Source organism: Belonocnema kinseyi, chromosome 4, assembly GCF_010883055.1.
Source record: "Belonocnema kinseyi isolate 2016_QV_RU_SX_M_011 chromosome 4, B_treatae_v1, whole genome shotgun sequence".
Classification (NCBI taxonomy): Eukaryota; Metazoa; Arthropoda; class Insecta; order Hymenoptera; family Cynipidae; genus Belonocnema; species Belonocnema kinseyi.
In genome coordinates this window covers 27,618,656-27,640,179 of record NC_046660.1, presented here as the reverse complement: position 1 = coordinate 27,640,179, position 21,524 = coordinate 27,618,656, and the positions used below count along the sequence as shown (strand labels likewise).

At 29.7% G+C, this 21,524-nt stretch overlaps 1 protein-coding gene across 2 annotated transcripts in view; it reads right to left on the bottom strand.

Moving 5' to 3' along the window:
- Nucleotides 1–9,132: 9,132 nt before the first annotated feature.
- The window catches only part of LOC117171477 (acetylcholine receptor subunit alpha-like), a 212,531-nt gene continuing 200,139 nt past the window's right edge, over nt 9,133–21,524 (bottom strand). Inside the window, exons 5-8 of one of the 2 annotated variants that reach the window (XM_033358833.1) lie at nt 20,399–20,545; nt 18,809–18,964; nt 12,694–12,943; nt 9,133–9,327 (exon numbers count right to left, since the gene is read on the bottom strand). In XM_033358833.1, coding sequence (XP_033214724.1) covers nt 9,133–9,327; nt 12,694–12,943; nt 18,809–18,964; nt 20,399–20,545 — 748 coding nt within the window. The remainder of the gene's footprint in view (nt 9,328–12,693; nt 12,944–18,808; nt 18,965–20,398; nt 20,546–21,524) is intronic. The other variant, XM_033358834.1, reaches the window with a different exon arrangement.

Below are 21,524 nucleotides of genomic sequence, written 5' to 3'. Positions count from 1 at the left end.
TTTCCCGGATCGACGTGTTTATCAAGTTAGTGATTGAAAACTTGAAATAAAAAAGGGATTTAGTGAATTTAAAATGCTAATGATGAATTAATTATTAAAATTTTATTTTTCGAATGAATATTAAATAAATAGAGTGGCACATTCTTCATTAACAAATTAATTAGTATTTTTAAATATATTGTTTTCCTAATTATTTTCATTTTCCACTAAAACCCTTTTTTTTGCAAGATTTCAATTTATTTGTACTATAATTGTCGACTAGATTTCTAAACACGTCTTTTCCAAGCGCTTCGTTAATGTTTCTACAATTTCTTTTTCAATACAAAAGATGTGCGTTATTTTCTAAGAGTACAACAAACGAGCTGAAAATTATAATAATTTCAAATAATTTGATCAGCACCTCATAGTTGAAAAATGTCTGTTTTGAAATTTAAAAAACAATAAATTGTAGATAATAATTAAAAAGTGTTTTTTATAGGCGAGATTTTTTGTTGATAAAGACAATGTTAGGAATTTATCAAACTGATTACGTGAGTATTGGCAGTATTTTTGGAATTAGTGTAATCTTATTAATCACAATTATTTTTGTGAAATTGAATTATTTAAATTTACCGTTACAATTATTAAAATAGAATACTATAATCGTTATACTTCGACGATGGTGGATTGTATTCATTCTGTATTTCTTACCTTCTTGCGAGAAAGCAAAAAAAGTGATATCTATGCTTTCCAGTTATAATTATTTATATTTCTGAAAATCAAATAAAAAAATTGTGCAACTATTTTTCTAGAAAAATATTCCTATATTTATCAAATTAATGGAAATTTTGAATTTTTTTTCCCCCAACAGCATGAAATATTGCAGCACTGTTGCAGTATTGCTATAAGGTTATAATGTTGCAATATTGCTATAAGGTTAAATACTACAACAATGTTGCAATGTTACTGCAATTTTGTGGTATTTACACGAAGTTGCATTATTGCTACAATGTTACAGTATTGTCACAATGCTGCAATACTTTTATATTTATGAAATGTTGTGATATTGCCGTAAGGTTAAATACTACAACAATGTTGCAATGTTACTGCAATTTTGTAATATTTACACAAAGCTGCATGGTTGTTACAATGTTGCAATATTTTCTCATGTTGATATATCGTTATATTTCTGCAAAGTTGCAATATTACCTTTAATATTGAGAAAGACTGGCAATATTGCAACATTGTTAAAATATTACCACAATGTTGCAACATTGTTGTAAACTTATAAAAATATTGCAATATTGTTCCAATTATACGGCGTTTCTTCACTTTTTACAATGTTAGAATGATCTTGAAATATTGAGAAAATGTTGCCACAATGTTGTAATTAATATTCATGAAAAATTGGTAGAATATTGCAGTGTCGTTAAAATATTCCTGCAAAGTTGCAATATTGATGCAATGTTACCATATAACTGCAGTGTTGAAATGTTGTAATGCTCTAATATTATTGTAATGTAGCAATATTTCCACATAACTACAATAACGCAATAGTGTTGCAAAGATATTGCAATGTTGCAATATTGTTCCAAATCTGCAAATTTCGTCACTTTTTATAAAGTTGTAACTATGTTGCATTATTATTTCAATGTTGCAATGTTGCTACAATGTTGCAATCAATATTTATGCAACATTGGTAGAATATTGCAGGGTTGTTAAACGTTACGGCAAAGTTGCAATATTACAAATTTATTGCAATCTAGTAATATTTCTACATTGCTACAATATTGCTACAATTTTGCAATAGTGTTGCAAATTTACTGCAATGTTGCAATATTGTTCTAAAACTGCAATATTTCTACATTTTTAGAACTTTGCAATCGTGTTTTAATAGTATTGTAATGTTGCAATATTGCTATAATGTTTCTAAAATGTTGCAATCCATATTTCTGCAATGTCACTGCGAATTTGCAATATGTGTGCAAAGTTGCAATATAATTGCAATATTTAAATGTTATAATGTTGTAGTGTTGCAATATTGCAATATTGATACAATTTCACAATATATATGTTATGCTGCAATGTTGCAATGATCCAATATTATTGCACTATAGCAATATTCCTGAAATGTTGAAATGTTACAATATAACTGTTATGTTGCAATGTTGACACAAAGCTGCAATTGTTTCTGATATTGATACCAATCTGCAATATTACTACATCGCTGCAATATTGCAACACTTTTGCAATTTTGTTGCAATCTTACTGTAATTTTGCAATGTTACTGTAATTTTTCAATCTTTTTACATTTTCAAAATCTTTTATTATTGTAGCAATTTTGCTTTAATTTTACAATATTCCTCCATCTTTGTAATAGTGTTGCAATAATACTGCAATGTTGCAATTTTATTTAAAGGTAAAAATATTATTAAAGGTTTGCAAGATTGCTGCAATTCTACAATCTAACTGAAATTTTGCGATGTTAGGGCAAGGTTACAAAAATATTGTTATGGTGCAAAGCTCTAGTTTTCTTACAATATTGCAACATTCCTACAATGTTGAAATATTAATGCAAAGTTGAAACATTATTGAAATGTAACAAAAATTTTGTACGGCAAATTTACATCAATATTTTTAGAAATGAGAATCATCCCCTTCCTCCTCCCCCCCTTCCATTCCAACATTGCAATATTGTTTTGCAACATTGCATGAATTAAATTAAAATATTTTAAAGTAACATTTCTGCAATATTGAGTGCTATATCGTAATTTTTCAATCAATAGGGATTTTCATCTTAATTGATGTTAATCAGTAAGGATGCTGTTGACAGCATGAATACAAAATCATTTTTTACAAATTGCTCTATATATATATTTACGTAAACTGTGCGACTCTTATTCATTAATTATAATACATTTATTCTTACAACTATCCTAATATCAGGACTCAAGCTTTCATTGTTGCCACATATATACCAGAGAATGCTTATTGGATTTTGCTTTATTAATAAGAGAAAATTAAAATAATGAAAATTTCCTTTCGTTAATAAAAAATATTTTTTTGAATTTGTTTTTATTTTTAAATCAGTTAATTTATTTTAAACAAAAATTGTTCAACCAAATTTGGATGTTCTAATTCCCAAAAATATCAATATTGCAATATTGCTCCAATGTTTCAAAGTATCGGAGGTTGCTTTAAAAGCAAGGGTTCCGAGATCTCAGTTCTTGTTCTAAAGCATGAAATAAAGCAAGGAGCAGTTTCGTGAATTAATCTCTTGCGATTTTTTCGGGTAGAAATTTATTTTCATTGGTTGAAAAATTTTCTTTCGAGCTTAAAAATAATTTTTTGAACTTGTAATTTAAATATTTTATTTTAGGTAGAAATTTTGCATTTTGAAGTAAGAATTCATTTTTTTTATTCAACAATCAAAGCATTTAATTAAGAATTTAACAGTTTGTTTGAAACTTCAATTATTTTGTTGAAAATTCCTTTTTTTTTAATAAATTTTTTAACTACAAAATTTTAATATCGTATTTTTAATTTGGTTGAAAATTTACTTGTGTTGGTTGATGGTTCAACTAACTTTCTTAAAAAAACTTTTTTACTAGCTAATTTAATTAGTCCATTTGTAAGAAATGCTTGAGTTTTTTTCTGGAAATCTAATGTTTTTAGTTGGAAATGCAACTATTTTGTTAAAAAAAAATAAATTGTTTTTAATTATAGATAAATTGCAACATTGTAGAAAATTGCAACATCGTAGATAAATTGCAACACTGCAATAAAATTTCAATATTATAACAAGATAGTAACAACAATGCAACATTGTATCTGCAACCAACGTCGTAAAACATTGTAGCAACACCTTGGAACTACTTTGGAATTTTTTTAGCAACATTGGAACGTTTTAGCAAAAAGGAAACATTGTAACAATATTTTGGGAAAACATTGTGGCAATGTTACATATTTATTGTAGCAATATTTTGACAGTGTAGAAATATTTCAACAATTTAGCAACAATGCACCATTGTAGGAACCCAGTTAGCAAAAAATTTGTCGACGTCTTCAAGACATCGTTACGACATCTTTACGACAACGTTACGACATGCTATGTCCATGTGATTAAGGCGTCCTTACGATATCGTAAATATGGCGTATGATCTAACGATGTATTTACGATATCGTAAGGACACTGTAACGACATGGACATAGGATGTCGTAAAATTGTCGTAAAGATGTCGCAACGATGTCGCAAAGACATCGCCAAATTTTGTACCCACTGGGACTATTTTGAAATGGTATAAATATTTCGATATTGTAGCAATATTTTAATTTTGTAACAATATTTCGACATTGTAGCAATATCACAAAATTTTATTAACCGATCCACATTGCGGCTATAATTCAACCGCGAACAAACATTATAGAATCATTCTGTAGACACTTCGACAACATTGTAGCGACAATGTGAAAACATTGTAGAAAAATGATGACAAAGGAACATTGTGAGAACATTGCAACCTTGCTTAACATTGCAGCAACATTTTCGAAACACTTTGACAAAATTGTAGGATCATTGTAACAATATTTCAACATTGTAACCAATTTTTAACATTGTAGCAACGATGTAACAATGTAGCAACATGTATACAAAGTTGGAAAACCCTTGGGACAATATTGCTACATTATAGTCACATTTTGGAAAGAGTTTGGCAACATTGTAGGCATATTATAACATTGTTGCAAAAATTTTTTATTAGGAATTTTAAAAGAAGTTCTCTGGTATAAATGTGTAACAAATCGTACAAGGCAACAATAAGTATTTGTGTGTGCGTCTAATAAAAATAATATAAATCAACGCTGACTGACAGTGACATCGACAACGAACTACTATACAGCATCGAACAACGGCATAATGGTTGTTCAAATTTTCTACAACTATCAGCTTTAGAATTCGTATGCTTTACTTGTCCTTATCATACTATCTGTTATCATAACAATTATAGAGCCCCGAATATTTTACTTTTTTTATGTTACAAAATACAAATTGCGTTTGTGCGGAGCGTTGAGGCAATGTGTTTCTGAATAAGTTACCCTTTTTGGTACCTATTTCCTGTTACCGTGGCGCCTTAAATGAGCATAAAAGCTGTACACTAGTGCGTACCCAAATTAAAAAAAATGGTTTCATTTTCTTGAATTAACATAAAGTTTAAAAAACATCCAACAGGATGCATTTTTTTTTAAAAGGCGGAATGTCCAGGTACTTGAATCGGGGAATTTTTCACACATTGTGCAACTAAAATTTTTTAACATTTTTCTTTTTTAATAATAAAAGTTAATAAAAATTATTCGAAAATCTATCGCGATTTTTTGTGTCGTAGTGATTAATAATTAGACTTGAACTACACTTGCTACTTACATGTTTCCGTATGTATATATTTATAGAACATCATATCATAATAATTATACTTTTTTATACTCGACTCTTACTCGGTTGAGCGAATGTAGACATATTATAAAAATTAGGTCGGTTCGTTTTTTAATTTTTTCTCAGATTTGATTTTTGTACCACAAAATTTTGCCCGCCCATACCATCTTTTCACTTAAACATTTTTTTCGATTGGACGATATCTCTTGTTCGTTTTTTGCAGTTGAGAAATCAAATTGTTTAAAAAATAATAAGATTCCTATTTGTTTAAAAATGATGGGAAACTTTTTTTATTTAACTTTTTGATATTAAACAGTTTTAACTATATTTTTGTAAATTTAGAATTTTTTGAAAATTTGCAACACAAACGGTTTTTTTTGCATTTATCAACTGTTTGGAAAGTCAATTATTTTGTGAAAAATGTAATCATCTTTCTTGATTGAAAATTCAAGTCTTTTCATAAAATTTCATATTTTTTGGTTGAAAATGGAACTTTGTTGCAAAAAAAATTTGTTTATGTTCAGGAAACCATTTGCTTGATAATGTCAATCAAATGTTATCAAATTTAACAATCTTGTTAAAAATTAGTTTCTTTTTCGTTTATTGGAAATTAATATTTTTAATTTAAGTATTCCATTTTTGGTTGAAAAATGTATCTCTTTTAGATGAAAAGTTAACTATTTTGTTGAAAATGTATGTATTTTGTTAAAGGTTGATAATTTCGGTTGCAAGTTGAACTATTTTGTTGAAAATTATTACTTTTCTAATTTGAAAATTAATTTTGTTATCTGAAATGTCCACTATTCAAATTAAATGCTGTAATTAAAAATTGTTCTTTTTTTTTGGTTTTTGGAAATTATTATTGTCAACTGAAATTTCAACTATTCCACATTGGTGGAGAATCCAACTATTTGGTTGATGATTGATGTATTTTATTAAAATTCATAATGTACGATAGAAATTAAAATATTTTGTAAAAAATTTGCTTTTTTGTCTCTTAAAAACTTATATTTTTACTGAAATTTTCACTGAAATTAATGTATTTGACCATAAATTTAAATATTTCATTCTTGTTTGATAATTTATCATTTTTAGTTGAAAATACATCTGTTTGGTTTAAAATATATGTATTCTGGTTAAGATCCCTTATTTAGGTTAAAAGTTTTACATTTAAAAAAATGTATTTTTTCAGTCAAAAGTTAGGTTTTTATCCGAAATTTTTACTATTTATTTCTGTCAAGAATCGTGTTTTAAAATTCGTTTTTTGGTTTGAAAATCGAAAATAATAATGTTTTTATTGAAAATTCAACTATGTCGCTGAAAATATAACTATTTGGTTGAAAATTGAAATAAAATATTTAAAATTGTTTGTCTTTTTTTAACTGAAAATTTAAATATTTTATTTTAGGTTGAAAATTGATAAATTCAAACTAGAAATTCAACTCTTTTGTTGCAAATTGGTTTTCTTGTCGTTTAAAATTAATATTTTCAAATTAAAATTTAAGTATTCCACTTTAGTTAAAAATTTAACTATTCGCTTAAAAATGTGTATATTTCGTTCAAGATTCAACATTTTGGTTGAAAATTTATCTATTAGGTTGAAAAATGGTTTTTTTATTTGAAAATTATTTTTTTTCTAAAATTAGTAATATTTTTCCCCATCAAGAATGAAAAATCTTTCTTGGTTGGAAATTCGTCTTCTTGGTTTGAAAATTCATTTTTTTTTTAGGATTTGACTATTTAATTAAAAATTCAACTATTTGGGTGAAACTTAACTGGATTGTTGAAAACCGTTTTTTGACTAAATTTAATTTAAACTCAAAATTTAAACATTCTATTTTTAGTTGAAAATTGATCATTACTACTTAAAAAACCAACTATTTGCTTCAAAATTTAACTCTTTTGTTAATTATTGGTTTAGAAATGAATAGTTTAAACTGAAAATTTAACATGTTTCTTCAAATATTTGTTCACGTTAAAATTCACGTGTTTTTCACATTTTTCAACAAATTCTAAATGCCATAACATTTTTTTTAATAGTAATTGGTCAACGTATAATTTTTTTTTTAATCGGAATTTTCTAAATCCAATAAATCACCATAAGATCCAAAAAAGGCTTTTTAAGTCAAAAGTTGCTATAGCTGGGCAAGTTTTTGGGATTATTAAAATCCAACCAGAAAACTAAGTTTTAAAATGAACCGGCCTGACAAAGACTCAAGTTTTTTCTTAATTCATGGAATAATTGCGCAGGGCTCAAATTATTATTAAATTTGATATAGAATAGGGTAGCACTTAAAAATGAAAAATCCAATTTTCCAAAACGGTACCTCTTGATTTTTTTAGTGAAAGAAACTCACTGTATTTTTCTTTATTTTTTGAAAAAAGTTTGAGCTGTGCCGGACGTTTAAAAACTTTATGAGATTTTTGAAAAATTTTCTATTAGTCGAAAAATTGTAGAAAATTTGAATGTGTGTACTGTTTAAGGCAGCAAATAAGAATATAAAATTAAAAATGATGATACAAAATCCTGCTCAGTAATATACTTTCTGCACTCATAAAATAAATTACAAAATTTCAAAAGTTTTCAAAACTTTCCAGCTTCCGATTTTGGAAAATATAAATTAAAATTTTCAAGCGCCACTTTTATATAACATTGCAGTTAAATGTTAAGTTACCAAATTAATTAAGTAGCGGCAGCTTTGTTATGACATATTTGAGCACATTCTATGCGTTTTCAATATATTTTATTCGCATAGGTTAAACTTTACTTTTTATGCTCGAAAAAAATCTTACCTGTAAATAAAAATGTCTTTTTTTATTTTGCATTCGCCTGATTCAAAAATTTGTCCAAATGAAATTCGTCACACTTTAAAGTGGAAGAAAAATGATTTACCAAAAATAAAATTAAGTTCGAATATTGGAAATCAATTATGATGAGCTTTGGCAGTGGTAATCCTTAATCATTAAAAATAATGTAATGAATAATTAATATTATTAATAATCATTACCCAAAGAGGGATATAGATTATTTTATATAAATCTGTTTTAAACTTGGAAAATAAAATATAATTTTTAAAAGAGTCGAACATAAATTTTGACATTAGAATCATAAATTACGATGAATCTTAATTGTTACGATTGAATTTTATCTTACAGTCACGCGTTACTACGAGTTTAAACTGGTTGTATATTAAAACTAAACCTATAACAATTTCCCTTATTTTAATCATTATTTGACAATAATGTTTTTTACACAAACATCTTGACTAATTTCGGAGGGCCTCACATAAAAAATGTATATAAATTTTCAATTCCCGTCTAAAGTAATTTCAACTCGTTTATCTTTACTTGGACGAATTTTTTGTTTTCAAAGAAAATTATTTTGAAATTATAATAGTAGTAGAGTTATGGCGCTATCACGCCACTTACCGACCGAGCAAGGTTGCAACCGATGATAAGTTACCGACAGTAGTTATTACCATCAGTCGAACACGTATATTGTATTTGTATAGGTCTACTACTAATAATTTGAGTTTTTTTTATCAGGATTTAGATTATCGTTTAAAAATGTTAAAAGTTTAAAAAATGATATCTATTATCGATGATGCCGATATTTTTCGCATTATGTGAGCCCTGCATCCGTGATTTTTTCTTAGGTATATAAACTAATTGAATAATTGAGGAAATTATTATTCCTTTTCTGTGGTGCAGGGCTCGAGTGTTGACTATTGTTGTGGAGGACATTTGACTACTGTCGTTGTTGCAAATTCGCTAAATTTCTTATCGATAGGAACTCTATCGTCATAGAGAGTCGGAGCTTGCAGTATAATACCTGCAGTGCCGACAAAAACGGCTAGGGTGAAAATCCAGAGAAATAACCTGTCCAGGACCATCGCGACGTATTTCCAATCTTCCTTTACCTGAAAAGTTAAATTTACGCATTTTTTAAACCTGCCTCAACTCACTGATAGGTGCCAATAAATGATTACACCATTTAATCCTTAAAAACGTGGAATCAAATCGTATTTTTATTTTTAAATAAAAATTCTGATCAGTTTTGTCAAAATTGCCTGGAAAATACCGGAGACCTATGTTTTTATTGATTTACTTTCAAATTTTTGGTTTGATGAAAAGTGAGTGTAAATAACAGTTATAGATTGCTAGGAAATAAAAATTTGTTGCTGAATTATATTTTTTAAATCAAACAAACGTTTTTGAAAACAATAGAGAAACGGAGAAAAAAGTAATTTGTTTATATTTCAATAAATTAATGGATATTTTAATTCTGGACATTATTAAAAATATAAAGCACCCTTTTTAACTCTTAGAAACCCTATTAAGTAGTTTTAGTTTTTAGTCCAAAACATTGCAGAAATTAATCTTAGAAAAATAAACTTCTCTTTCGATCCTAGTGAAAACGTCTATAGTTTTAGAGCAAATTACAAAAAAATCTTTAAACGCTTTGACCATATCCTAAAACACTTTTTTATAAAGAAATAAAATTTGAAAAACATTTCTAGGAGGAAGAAAAAACTAAAGAAATTTTCTCTGATAATGTAGTTTCGAAAGTTCAATGTTAATAAAAAAAAACGATTTTTTTATTTGATGCTTTGAGCATATTCAAAAAAACTTTTCCCAAGAGAAATACAATATGAAAAAAATTTTTAGTTGGAAGAAAAAATAGCTTAAACGTTTTTCTCCAATACTGTGAATTCTAAAGTTCGTCGTATTAAAGAAAATTTAAAAAGAAACAAGTTTTTTTCTTCGAATCTTTTAAGCATCTCCTAAAATACTTTTTTCTATAAATAGATACAAGATGACATTTTTAGACAAAAGAAAAAAAACTAAAATTTTTTATCTGGTAGTTTCTAAAGCTCATTGTTTAAAAAACCGATTTTTTTATTTGATGCTTTGAGCATGTTTAAAAAAACTGTTCTCAAGAGAAATACAATTTGGAAGGCATTTTAAGGAATAACAAACAAAACTAAAATGTTTTTCTCCAAAACTGTGGTTTATAAAGTTCATGGTGTTAGAGAAAATTTACGATTTTTTTCTTTGAATCTTTTAGGTATGTCCTAAAATACTTTTTTCTTGAAATAAATACAATATGGAAGCCATTTTTAAGCAGAAGAAAAAAAAACTAAAATGTTTTTATCTGGTACTTTATTTTTTAATTTTATTGTTTTCGAAAAAAATAATTTTTTTATTTGGTACTTTGAACATATTAAAAAAAACTTTTCTCAAGAGAAATGCAATATGAAAGGCATTTTCAGGATTAAGAAAAATAACGAAAACGTTTTTCTCGAATACTGTGGTTTCTAAAATTCATGGTATTAGAGGAAATTTCAGAAGAAACGAATTTTTTTCTTTGTGTCTTTTAAGTATGTCTTTAAATATCTTTTCAAGTGAGAAATACAATATAGAAGGCATTTTAGAAGGAAAAAAAACTACAAATTTTTCCCTGATAATGTGTTTTTTAAATTCATTGTTTTAGAAAAAAACGATTTTTTTATTTGATGCTTTGAGCATGTTCAAAAAAACTTTTTTAAACAGAAATATAATATGGAAGGCATTTTTAGAAGGACGAAAAAAAAAACTAAAATGTTTTTTTCTGATAACGTAATTTTAAAGTTTATTGTTCAAGAAAAAAATGATTTTTTTATTTGATATGGAAAGCGCTTTTAGGAGGAAGCAAACAAACTAAAATGTTTTTCTCTTGTAAAGTAGTTTCTAAAGTATATATAAAAAAAACGTTTTGCTCGGGCGAAGTACACACCTAGAAAATATTTAAAACTGAAGCAACTTTGGTATTCCAATTCTCCAATTTTTAACCATTTTAATACTTTAAACTTATTAGATCTTTTCATAAAAAAATATTTACCTCTAATTTCTTCTTTTTTGGTTTCTCCACAATACACAACTTTTAACATTCTTTGTATAAATTTGATGAATGAGATTTGTAGATAAAGAATAATTGAGGAGTTCTGGACAAGAAGGCGACAGGCGCTCGAGAACGAGTAGAAGTATTGTCCAGGCTGTGACGTCAGGTATCAAAAGTGAAATTCAAAATTTGAAAAAACCAAAAATATAGTTAGATAGCTCTTGAAAAATGAACGTGAGTCTCTATTTACAGTTTTTCTCTCAGGCTGCAAATTTTCCAGTAAATAAATAAAAACTGACTTTTTTTAAATTGAAAAAACAATGTTTTTTCACATTCAACTCGCCGTAAGTAATTCGTTTATCAACTAATTAACAAATTTCTTTTTGAGTTTAATTCGTGACACTCTAGCGGAGGCTACAGTGTCCAAAAAGGGTCAAAAGTTAATTTCTAATGTTTTCTTTTTTAATCCGAATGAAAAACCACGTTTTTAGACTTTCACATTAAAAAAGTGAGCGAGAAAGTTTCAGCTGAGACAATCTTCAAGCGAATGAATTTTTTGCCAATGTATTGGCCAACTTTTTGGAAAATCTCAATTCGATTTGATTTTTAGTTCCATAATTAGAGCGAGTTTATTACGAGCTCCCGACGCGACACAAGATTTTTCAGGGGACGCCGCCTGAAGCCTGAAACATCCTCCTTGCCCATCCTTTGTTTTGTCCACTCGCTCGCACTAGTCAGCGTTCCGGCGGCGTCCCCTGAAAAATCCTGTGGTGTCGCGTCGCGAGTTCGTAATAAACTCGCTGTAATTATGGAAATAAAAATCAAATCGAATTGCGATTTTCCAAAAAGTTGGCCAATACATTGGCGGAAAATTCGTTCGCTCGAAGTTTGTCGTAGCTCAAACTTCCGCGCTCACTTGCTTTATGTGAAAGTTTAAAAACGTGGTTTTTCATTCGGATTAAAAAAAAAAAACATTAGAAATTAACTTTCGACCCTTTTTGGACACTGTAGCCTCCGCTAGAGTGTCACGAATAAAACTCAAAAAGAAATTTGTTAATTAGTTGATAAACGAATTACTTACGGCGATTGAATGTGAAAAAACATGGTTTTTTCTATTTAAGAAAAGTCAGTTTTTATTTATTTATTGGAAAATTTGCAGCCCGAGAGAGAAATTGTAAATGCAGACTCAGGTTTATTTTTCAAGAGCTATCTAACTATATTTTTGGTTTTATCAAATTTCGAATTTCACTTGTGATACCTGACGTCACAGCCTGGACAATACTTCTACTCGTTCTCGAGGGCCTGTCGCCTTCTCGTCCAGAACTCCTTAATTATTAGATTTTTGAATATACTCCCTGTTGCTTGGGAATAATGATGAATTGGTGTTTCGCAACAAAGTGCCTACCTTGGTCGAGTCCTCGAGCATTTTGGTATGTTCTGCTATAAATCGCACACAGATGCAAGATCTGTGTATTTCCGGTGGACACCTGGAATGTGAAAAAGTAGCTGGAGTCCGTAAAACAGGACTCTTGACCTCCTCGATTGCTGGCTCAGCTGAAATCGTGAGATCCTCAATTTCTGAGTGAAGTGGAAGTGGTGGCAGAGGAGGACCATGAATCAGGCAACTTCCCCCAAATCGAGCACCGTCAGTCAGACTAGACATATCAATTATTTTACAATTAATTAATTTGATAATATTATGAAAAGAATTAGTACAGTATAGTACCTTATAGTACAGTATAGTACAGTACATAGTAGAGCTTAGTGCGGTACAGTACATTACAGTATAGTGTAGTACATCGTAGTATAGTACAGTATAGTACAGCACAGAGAAAAGATAGTACAGTACAGAGTACAGTTCAGTGCAGTACACTATATTACAGTAAAGTACAGTGCAGTACATCATAGTACAGTATAGTATAGTACAGTATAGTATAGTACAATATAGTATAGTACAGTATAGTACAGTACATATTACATTGCAGTGAATTACACTACATCACAATAAAGTATATTACAGTATATTATAGTAAAGCATAGTATAGTACGGTATAATACGGTATAGTACAGTATAGTACAGTACAGAGTACAGTTCAGTGCAGTACAGTATATTACAGTAAAGTACATTACAGTACAGTATAGTACGGCATAGTACATTAGAGTATAGTATAGTAAATCATAGTATAGTACGGTATAGTACATTATAGTACAGTACAGAGTACAGTCCAGTGCAGTACAGTAAATTACAGTAAAGTATATTACAGTAAAGTATAATACAGTATAGTAGAATACAGCATAGTTTAGTACAGTATTGTACAGTATAGTACAGTAAAAGTACATTACAGTATAGTATAGTTCAGTGCATTACAGTACATTACAGTAAAGTAAATCACAGTACTGTTTAGTACATTACAGTACAGTGCAGTATAGTATATTATAATGCATTATGTCGCAATATATTATTGTATAGTACCTTATCTTTTAATACAGTACTGTACAATATAGTATAGTACAGTATATTTTAAAACTTAATAATACATCATTAGTAATAAAAATATCGTGCCGAGAAAATTTTGTTCTCGTTCAAAATTTTTCAAATTTTCCAAGCCAATATTATTTAAGCTGCCTTATTTTTTGTTCGTATCGTATTGTCCGAAAACCCGATCCGCGTGCTCGTTGAATGTCCGTTTTGAAAATGTCAATAGAAAATGTGAACACAGCAAAACGCAAAAAAATCCAATGCAGAGAACGAGGAATCAGATGTGGTACTGATGGGAAGATTTGAAAAAGAAAATATTTATGATTAAGAATAAATTCCTCAGCATCAGAAAATATTGGAATCATATCGAAAATGAATCGATACAATTTTTAATATTTAATTAATTAAAAATATTAATAATATATTGTATAATAATATATATTATATATTGTATAATAATATATAATTATGTATTATATAATAATAACAAATAATTAAAAAAATTTAATTTTTATATTTAATTTAATATTTAATTGGTGGGTTACTTATAGCTTGGCACCTCAGATTGAAATGTTATTAAATAAATAGAACCTACGTCTACTTTGAGTTTGTTTGCCCTATTTGGTTTTTTTTTTAATTTTAACAAAAAATTCGTATTTACGACACATGGAACTTCTAATATTGACTTTCATGAAAAACTTGCAAGGTTTCAAGTTTGGAAGCTTAAATTAGCTTCAAAAGTTTGAGTCTTTAAATTTAAATTTAATCATTTCAGTTTAGAAATATTTTGCTACATAGTTTTCTCGAAAATTGTCCTTTTTTTAAAAAATAGTTAATGTTATTTTTAGTTCAAAAACGTTTTGAATAATTAACAAATTAAATAATTAAATATGTTTAGAAACGGTTTGTTCGGTTCGATCGACTTAGCGAAAAGATTGTCTCATGAGACGATTCTGAACCGATATAATGTTTTAAAAAGACGGTCACTTGATATGCATCACTATACAGTACATTACATTATAGTACATTTTAATACAGTACATTACTGTATAGTACAGTATATTACAGTACAGTATTGTACAGTGAAGCGCAGTGCAGTTCAGTGCAGTAAATTACAGTACAGTACAATACATTGCAGTACAGTACAGTACAGTACAGTACAGTACAGTACAGTACAGTACAGTACAGTACAGTACAGTAAAGTCCAGTACATTGCATTACAGTTCAGTGCTGTACATTACATTACAATGCAGTACAGTGCAGAGCAGCACAGTACAGTGATTACAGTACAGCGCAGTACAGTAAAAAAATTACAGTACAGTACAGTAAATTAAGTACAGTAAAGTGAAGTACAATATAGTACAGTAAGTACAGCCCAGTACTGTAAGTACAGTACAGTACAGTGCAGTACAATACAGTATGGCAAAATACAGTACAGTAAATACAGTATGGTAAAATACAATACAGTAAAATACAGTACAGTACAGTAAATTAAGTACAGTAAAGTGAAGTACAATACAGTACAGTAAGTACAGCCCAGTACTGTAAGTACAGTACATTACAGTGCAGTACAATACAGTATGGTAAAATACAGTACAGTAAATACAGTATGGTAAAATACAATACAGTAAAATACAGTACAGTACAGTGCAGTACAGTTCGATACAGTATCCTCCAGTACAGTACAGTGCAGTACATTACATTAAATTTTAAACAGTTAAAATGATTCAATCCCGACGTAATGGAGCTTAATACCTTTCTAAAACTTAGTTTAGATATATTTTGAAGGATATTTTTAGGAGAATATTACTTTCAAATTATCATGGATATACGAAAATATCTTTTTAAATTTATTGTACTTATAACACTTTTATCTTATTAAGCTTCTTAGAAATTCATAGTTGGCATACAGACGTCTGTATTGAAGTAAAAAGTAAATTTAGAAAAAAATTGTTTAAATAACACAGTGTAAGATTCATTAACATTAGTTATTAATTTTTTTATTTAAATAAATTAAATTTGTTTAAACTTCTGCTTGAAAAGTAATTTTTTCACTAAAAATGATTACTATTGGTCTAGTGGAATATGGAGTAAGAATGGTTAATTAATTTTCAATTATTTAAACAACAGGAATTTGTGTCCATAATTTTTTAAATCATTTTTCTTCCTTAAAAATTTCTAATATTCCTTAGTGGAATATTTATCAACATTTTTTGATTGATTTTAATTATTGGATTCCTAGAATTCTCTGGTTTCCTTCAATTGCCTGAATACAATAAATTCTCTGAATTCCTTGAATTCTCCGGATTGCTTGAATCCTCTGCATTCCTTGAATTATATGAATTCCTTCAGCTCACTGAATTTCTTAAATTCTCTAAATTCCTTAGATTCTATGAATTTCTTGAATTCTCTCAATTTCTTGATATCTCTGAATTCTTTGAATTGTCTAAATTATCCTTAAATTGCCTAAATTGCTTAAATTCTCGGAATTCCTTGAGTTCTCTAAATTCTTGAAATTATATAAATACTCGAATTCCTTGAATTCAAGAAATTCAGAGAATTCAAGGAATTCAAGGAATTCAGGAAATTCAAGAAATTGATAGAGTTAAGGGTATTAGGAGAATTTAAGGAATTCAGAGAATTCAAGTCATTTGAATAACCCTCTGAGTGCAAAGAATTACGAATCCTTCGAATGTACAGAATGATTTTAATTCCTTGAAATCTCATAATTAGTTAAATTTCTTTAATGCTTTGAAATCTCAAAATTCCTTGCATTCTTGGAACTGCTTAAATTCTCGGAATCTCTTGAGTTCCTTAAATTGTATAAATTCCTCATATTCTTAGAATTACTTGAAATTTTGAATTCCTTAGATTCTCTGAATACCCTGAATTCTAAAGAATCCTTGAATTCAATAAATTCCAAAAATTCTATTTACTAAATTCCTTGAATACCCCTAATTTCTTGATGCAGTAAGATAATCTAATATTGACGATTCTATCGCAAATTTACAAAAAAGCCTTTTTCCAGGGAAAATACACGTGAAAATTTCTGGGCTTTCAACAATCTCTCAAAATAAGTTGATTTCAATGTCAAAAAATGTTTTTACATTTCTTGGTACTCAAATAAATCTTGGAAGTGCGGACAAGAAAATAAATAAATCTTTTGATTTTACCAGCCAATGACAAAGACACATGTCTAACCAGCCTGTATACATCATCACATAAACTACAGTAAAACTATAATAAAAATTATTGAAACAATTTTCGTCTAAGTTAACTTTTTATTACAGTACAGACGTCGCCATGGCCACTGTGAAACTCAAAGAAGCCCAATGAGAAAAAAAGAATTAAAACGTATAATATAATTAAAGAGATTTTCTTATAACTATAATAATTTAGATGGAATATTTTTTATAAAAATAGCTTTGAAAATATTTTCAAATTAAATTTTAGAAAATTATTACGGTCCTTTCCTTTATAATTGAATAATTTTAACTGTGAAACATTTATCACACTTGGACATCAAGCACCACGCTTGCATGCCCACTTCAGTACATACACGTGCACAGTTAGACAAGTGAAATATGTAAGCGTTCACTGTCGGACAAGTGACATTTGTGCACGTGCACAGTTAGACAAGTGACATCGGCGCACGTGCACAGTTCGAAAAGTGACACGTGTGCACGTGCACGGTTGAGCAAGTGACATATGTGCACATGCCCAGTCGAACCAGTGACATCTGAGCACATGCAAAGCTGATCAAGTGACATATGTACACGTGTATATTTAGGTAAGTAACATCTTTGCCCGCCCAACTAAACAGGAACCCACCTATTTACGTCTAAATTTCGGCGTGCACAGTTTTCACTGAGACTACTGTGCACATGAACAGTCGGTACTTGATCAACTGTGCACGTGCATATATGGTACTTGGGCAACTGCACAAGTGCACAGTTGGCACGTGCGCAGTTATCCCTCTGACCAAGGACGTGCAAAGTTGTTCGTCAGACCATCGACGTGCACAGTTGGGCACGTGCAAAGTTGCCACCTGCAAAAAGTTGTCCCTATCCGAATAGCAGTATATGATAAAGAGTTGAGTGGATAATAGAGAAGTGATTAGACTCGAGTATAGAGAGCAAGTAAGCGAGTACAGAAGAGTGTAGAGTAAAGATTAGAGTAAAGAAGAGAATAGTGAGTGTAGAAAAAAGTAGGGTAAAGTAGAGTCCAGAATATTTTAGAATCGAGAGCAGAGTAGAGAATAGAGTGGAGAATAGTGTAGAAAGTAGAGTGGAGAATAGAGAAGATTGGGGAGTGTATAAGCCAGTAAAAAAAGAGTAGAGTAAAAAGGAGAGAGAGTAGAGAGTATCGCAGTAGAGTAGCAGGTAGAGAGGTGCGTAGATAGGTGTGTAGAGAGGCGAGTAGAGGGTCAATTAAATATTAGAGTATAGAATAGAGTAGAGAGTAGAGAGAAGGGTGGAGTAGAGAATATAGTAAAATCGAGACTATAGTAAAGAATATAGTAGAGAGGAGAGTAGAGAGTAGATCAGATACTAAAGTAGAAAATAGAGTTAAGATTAGAGTAAAGAGGAGAATAGAGAAAAGGAGAGTAAAAAGTAGAATAAAGGGTAAAATACAGAATAGATTAGAGACGGCAGTATCGAGTAAATTTAAGAGAAGTTCAGAGAGTAAAGCAGAGAGTAGAGAAGAGTAAAGAAAATAGTATAATCGAGAAAAGAGTAGAAAATAGAGTAGAAAGTAGAGTTGAAAGTAACGCAAAAAGTAGAGTTAAGAGAAGAACAGATAATAGAGATAAAAGTCAAGTTAATAGTAGAGTAACGAGCAGAGTATAGAGAAGATGAGAGTAGGCAGTAGAGTAGGGAGTAGAGTAGAGAGTAGAGAGAGTATTATAGTAGAAAATATAATAGTAAATCATAGTACAGTATCGTACAGTATCTTGCAGTGTCGTATATCATAGTACAACAAAGTAGATTATACAAATTGTTTATTCTAAAAAATGCTTTATCTAAGACTCGACAGTCACCTTGAGGGCGACAAATCTTCTTTAGAAATTGGACGGCTATGGAATCTTCCAGTTAGTTGCTCGTCACTTTCTTCGAGAGACCCAGGATGATAAGGGTAGTAGCAAGTCTTTTCCTTTCCTCTCACGGTTCTCATAAGAACTTTCCCCGACGCATAACTGCAAATAGATTCAGCAAAATTAAAATCTACCTCGCCGCATGGCCTGTTCTGCCCTGTAATTAACTTTTCATAAAATTGCATAAAATGGAATTTATTATCGTGCTGCGATCATACCCACAATTCAGATTAGTTTTCTCGGCTTATTGCAATTTGTTGTCATGCGGGATAAATTACTCTTTTTTAATTAAAGTAATTCAGCTAATAATTAGTCTGTCCTTTGTTCCTTTATTTTCCGTTATAAAATTGGGAAAGAGTCAAATTTTACAACCTAATAAATAAAAATTTATTTGATAAAATTACATCAATCAATGAATACTTTTCGTGTTAGTTGCTTTATTTTGTTTCTTTCGTATTGTGACTGAATGCAGCTTTATTCACTTTGGAACTGGGTCTCAATGCAGGAAAAGTAATTTTTTTTCATTGCAGGTTTTTTTCCACTTGTCGGAGAAAGCCGCCTTGTTAAGGATTGTTTTTCTCACGGGATGGGAAAGAACTACTAGACTGGAGTTTGTTCAAATAATATGAATCTGTAGGGTCGTAGTGGAAGTACAGAGAAAACCAACTGAACCTAATCAATTCTTTGTCCGTGAAAAATATCAGGTCCAAGAGGGATATTGTAGAAGTTATTTCTATTTAGTTTAATATTACAGAATTCCAGGTCAAGTACTTTATTAAGTGGTTTATTCTACTTTCCTACACTCATTTTCTCTCTCTTCTCTCCTTTTCCTCCAAATTTTCCGCCTAATTTCCCCTAATTATTTTTCTCTTTCTTTAACTTAACATGCTTCCCCTCCCTTTACTGCAAATATTTTTCCTACCTTCACTTTCTATACTTCACATCACTGACCATCTACCCTGCCGCCATTTTCCTCATTTTTCTCAACTCTATATTTGCAGTTCGCTTATTTCCATACTCTCCCCTCTCTAATTCAATCTCTCTTTCCCGCCCCTCCTTTCTCCTGAATCTTTTACAATATTTTTCCTCACTACGCATACTTCCCCTCCTTTTCCTGACTTCCCTGCTTACATTTCCTCTCAATTCTTCTATTCATCTCTCCTCTAATTTTTCTTACTTTCCCTTTCTCTACCCTTTCATACTTTCCCATCCGCTGCTTATCCAACTTACCCTATGACCCTTCCCGTCACTTCCCTCCTTCTTTTCCTACCATTTGTTATACTTCCACTCCCCTCATTTACTTTCGTTTCCACTACTTCCGTTCCTCTCATTTACTTTCGTTACCTCCCATTATTTCCTCATTCTTCCTCTTTTCCCTCCATCCTAGGGAATTCCTGGCTATTTTCGACTTTTTCCGGTTAGAAGACATCCTCTCAAAGTGTTTTCAAATGGTTACAAAAAATATAAAAAGACATAAGCGAAAAAAAAGGAATATGATTTTTCGCTGGAAAATCGATTAAAGCCTCTTTAACTTACCGGCTCGTGTCAAATTTGTATTGAGGCCTCCGCATTATCAGCAACCGGGGCAATATATGTATAAAAACTCTCTTCACCCATGGTGCCATTTTATGAGTTTGCGGTGAACGGAAATGAACATTGAGTACCACTACGGTGACACAGATGCTGAAACATAAATAAGAAAGAAGCCTGTCAAGTTTAGTGAATGATTATTTCTACTAGTCTTTGCAGTATATTTTAAAATTATTTATTGACGAAAATCCAAAAGTTGACAATATCATCTTCTTGGAACATTATAATTACAGTAAATTACTGTTAATTACAGGATCTTCTAAAGTGGCGATGGGTGAGAGGACCTGTGGCGGGGATGTGCGATGTTCACTCAGGCGTGACAAAACAGAGAAAACAGGAGAGAGGCGAAACATTTCCGAGACTCTAGATTTATGGTCACCTATATGCCCAAAACTGACGCTGAATCCAGATTTGAGTGTACTTTGTTCCAATTTCATTTTTTTCTAAGGATTTATCATTTTAGTTGAAAGTTCATTTCATTGGTTGCAAACTGTATTGTTTTCTCAACTAAACATTTAACTGTTCCTATTTTTCTTATAAATTAATACTGTTTAGTTGGAATTTCACCGTGTTTGGTTCAATTATAATGTTTTTTACGATTAAAATATCATTTTGTTTGTAATATCAATAATTAAATTTTTCGTTGAGAATTCCTCTTTTTTTTGGTTGGGAATGGAACTATGACGATTGACTTGCTTTGGGGAAAATGAATCTTTTTAATTGTAAATTTATCTTTTTTGGTTGAAAATTTAACTTACAAAATATCGTAACTCGTTTATATAAAAAGATTGTAATTAAGACATTCAATAAAAAAATTATAATCATAAAATAAGGTCGTACTTTATAATTTCACGAATACTTATTTTTACACTTATTGTCATTAATAATATCTAAAAAATAGATAAAACATAATTTTCGAAATTCTGGAATTTTTTGAAAAAATTGTCGGTCTCGGTAACAAGGAAATTACCGGTTCCGACAAATTTTAAACGAAATGTAGTTTTTGAATATTCTGATTTGAAATTTTAAAGCTTTTCAAGGATTTTGGAGGTGTTAAGATAATTGTTTTCTT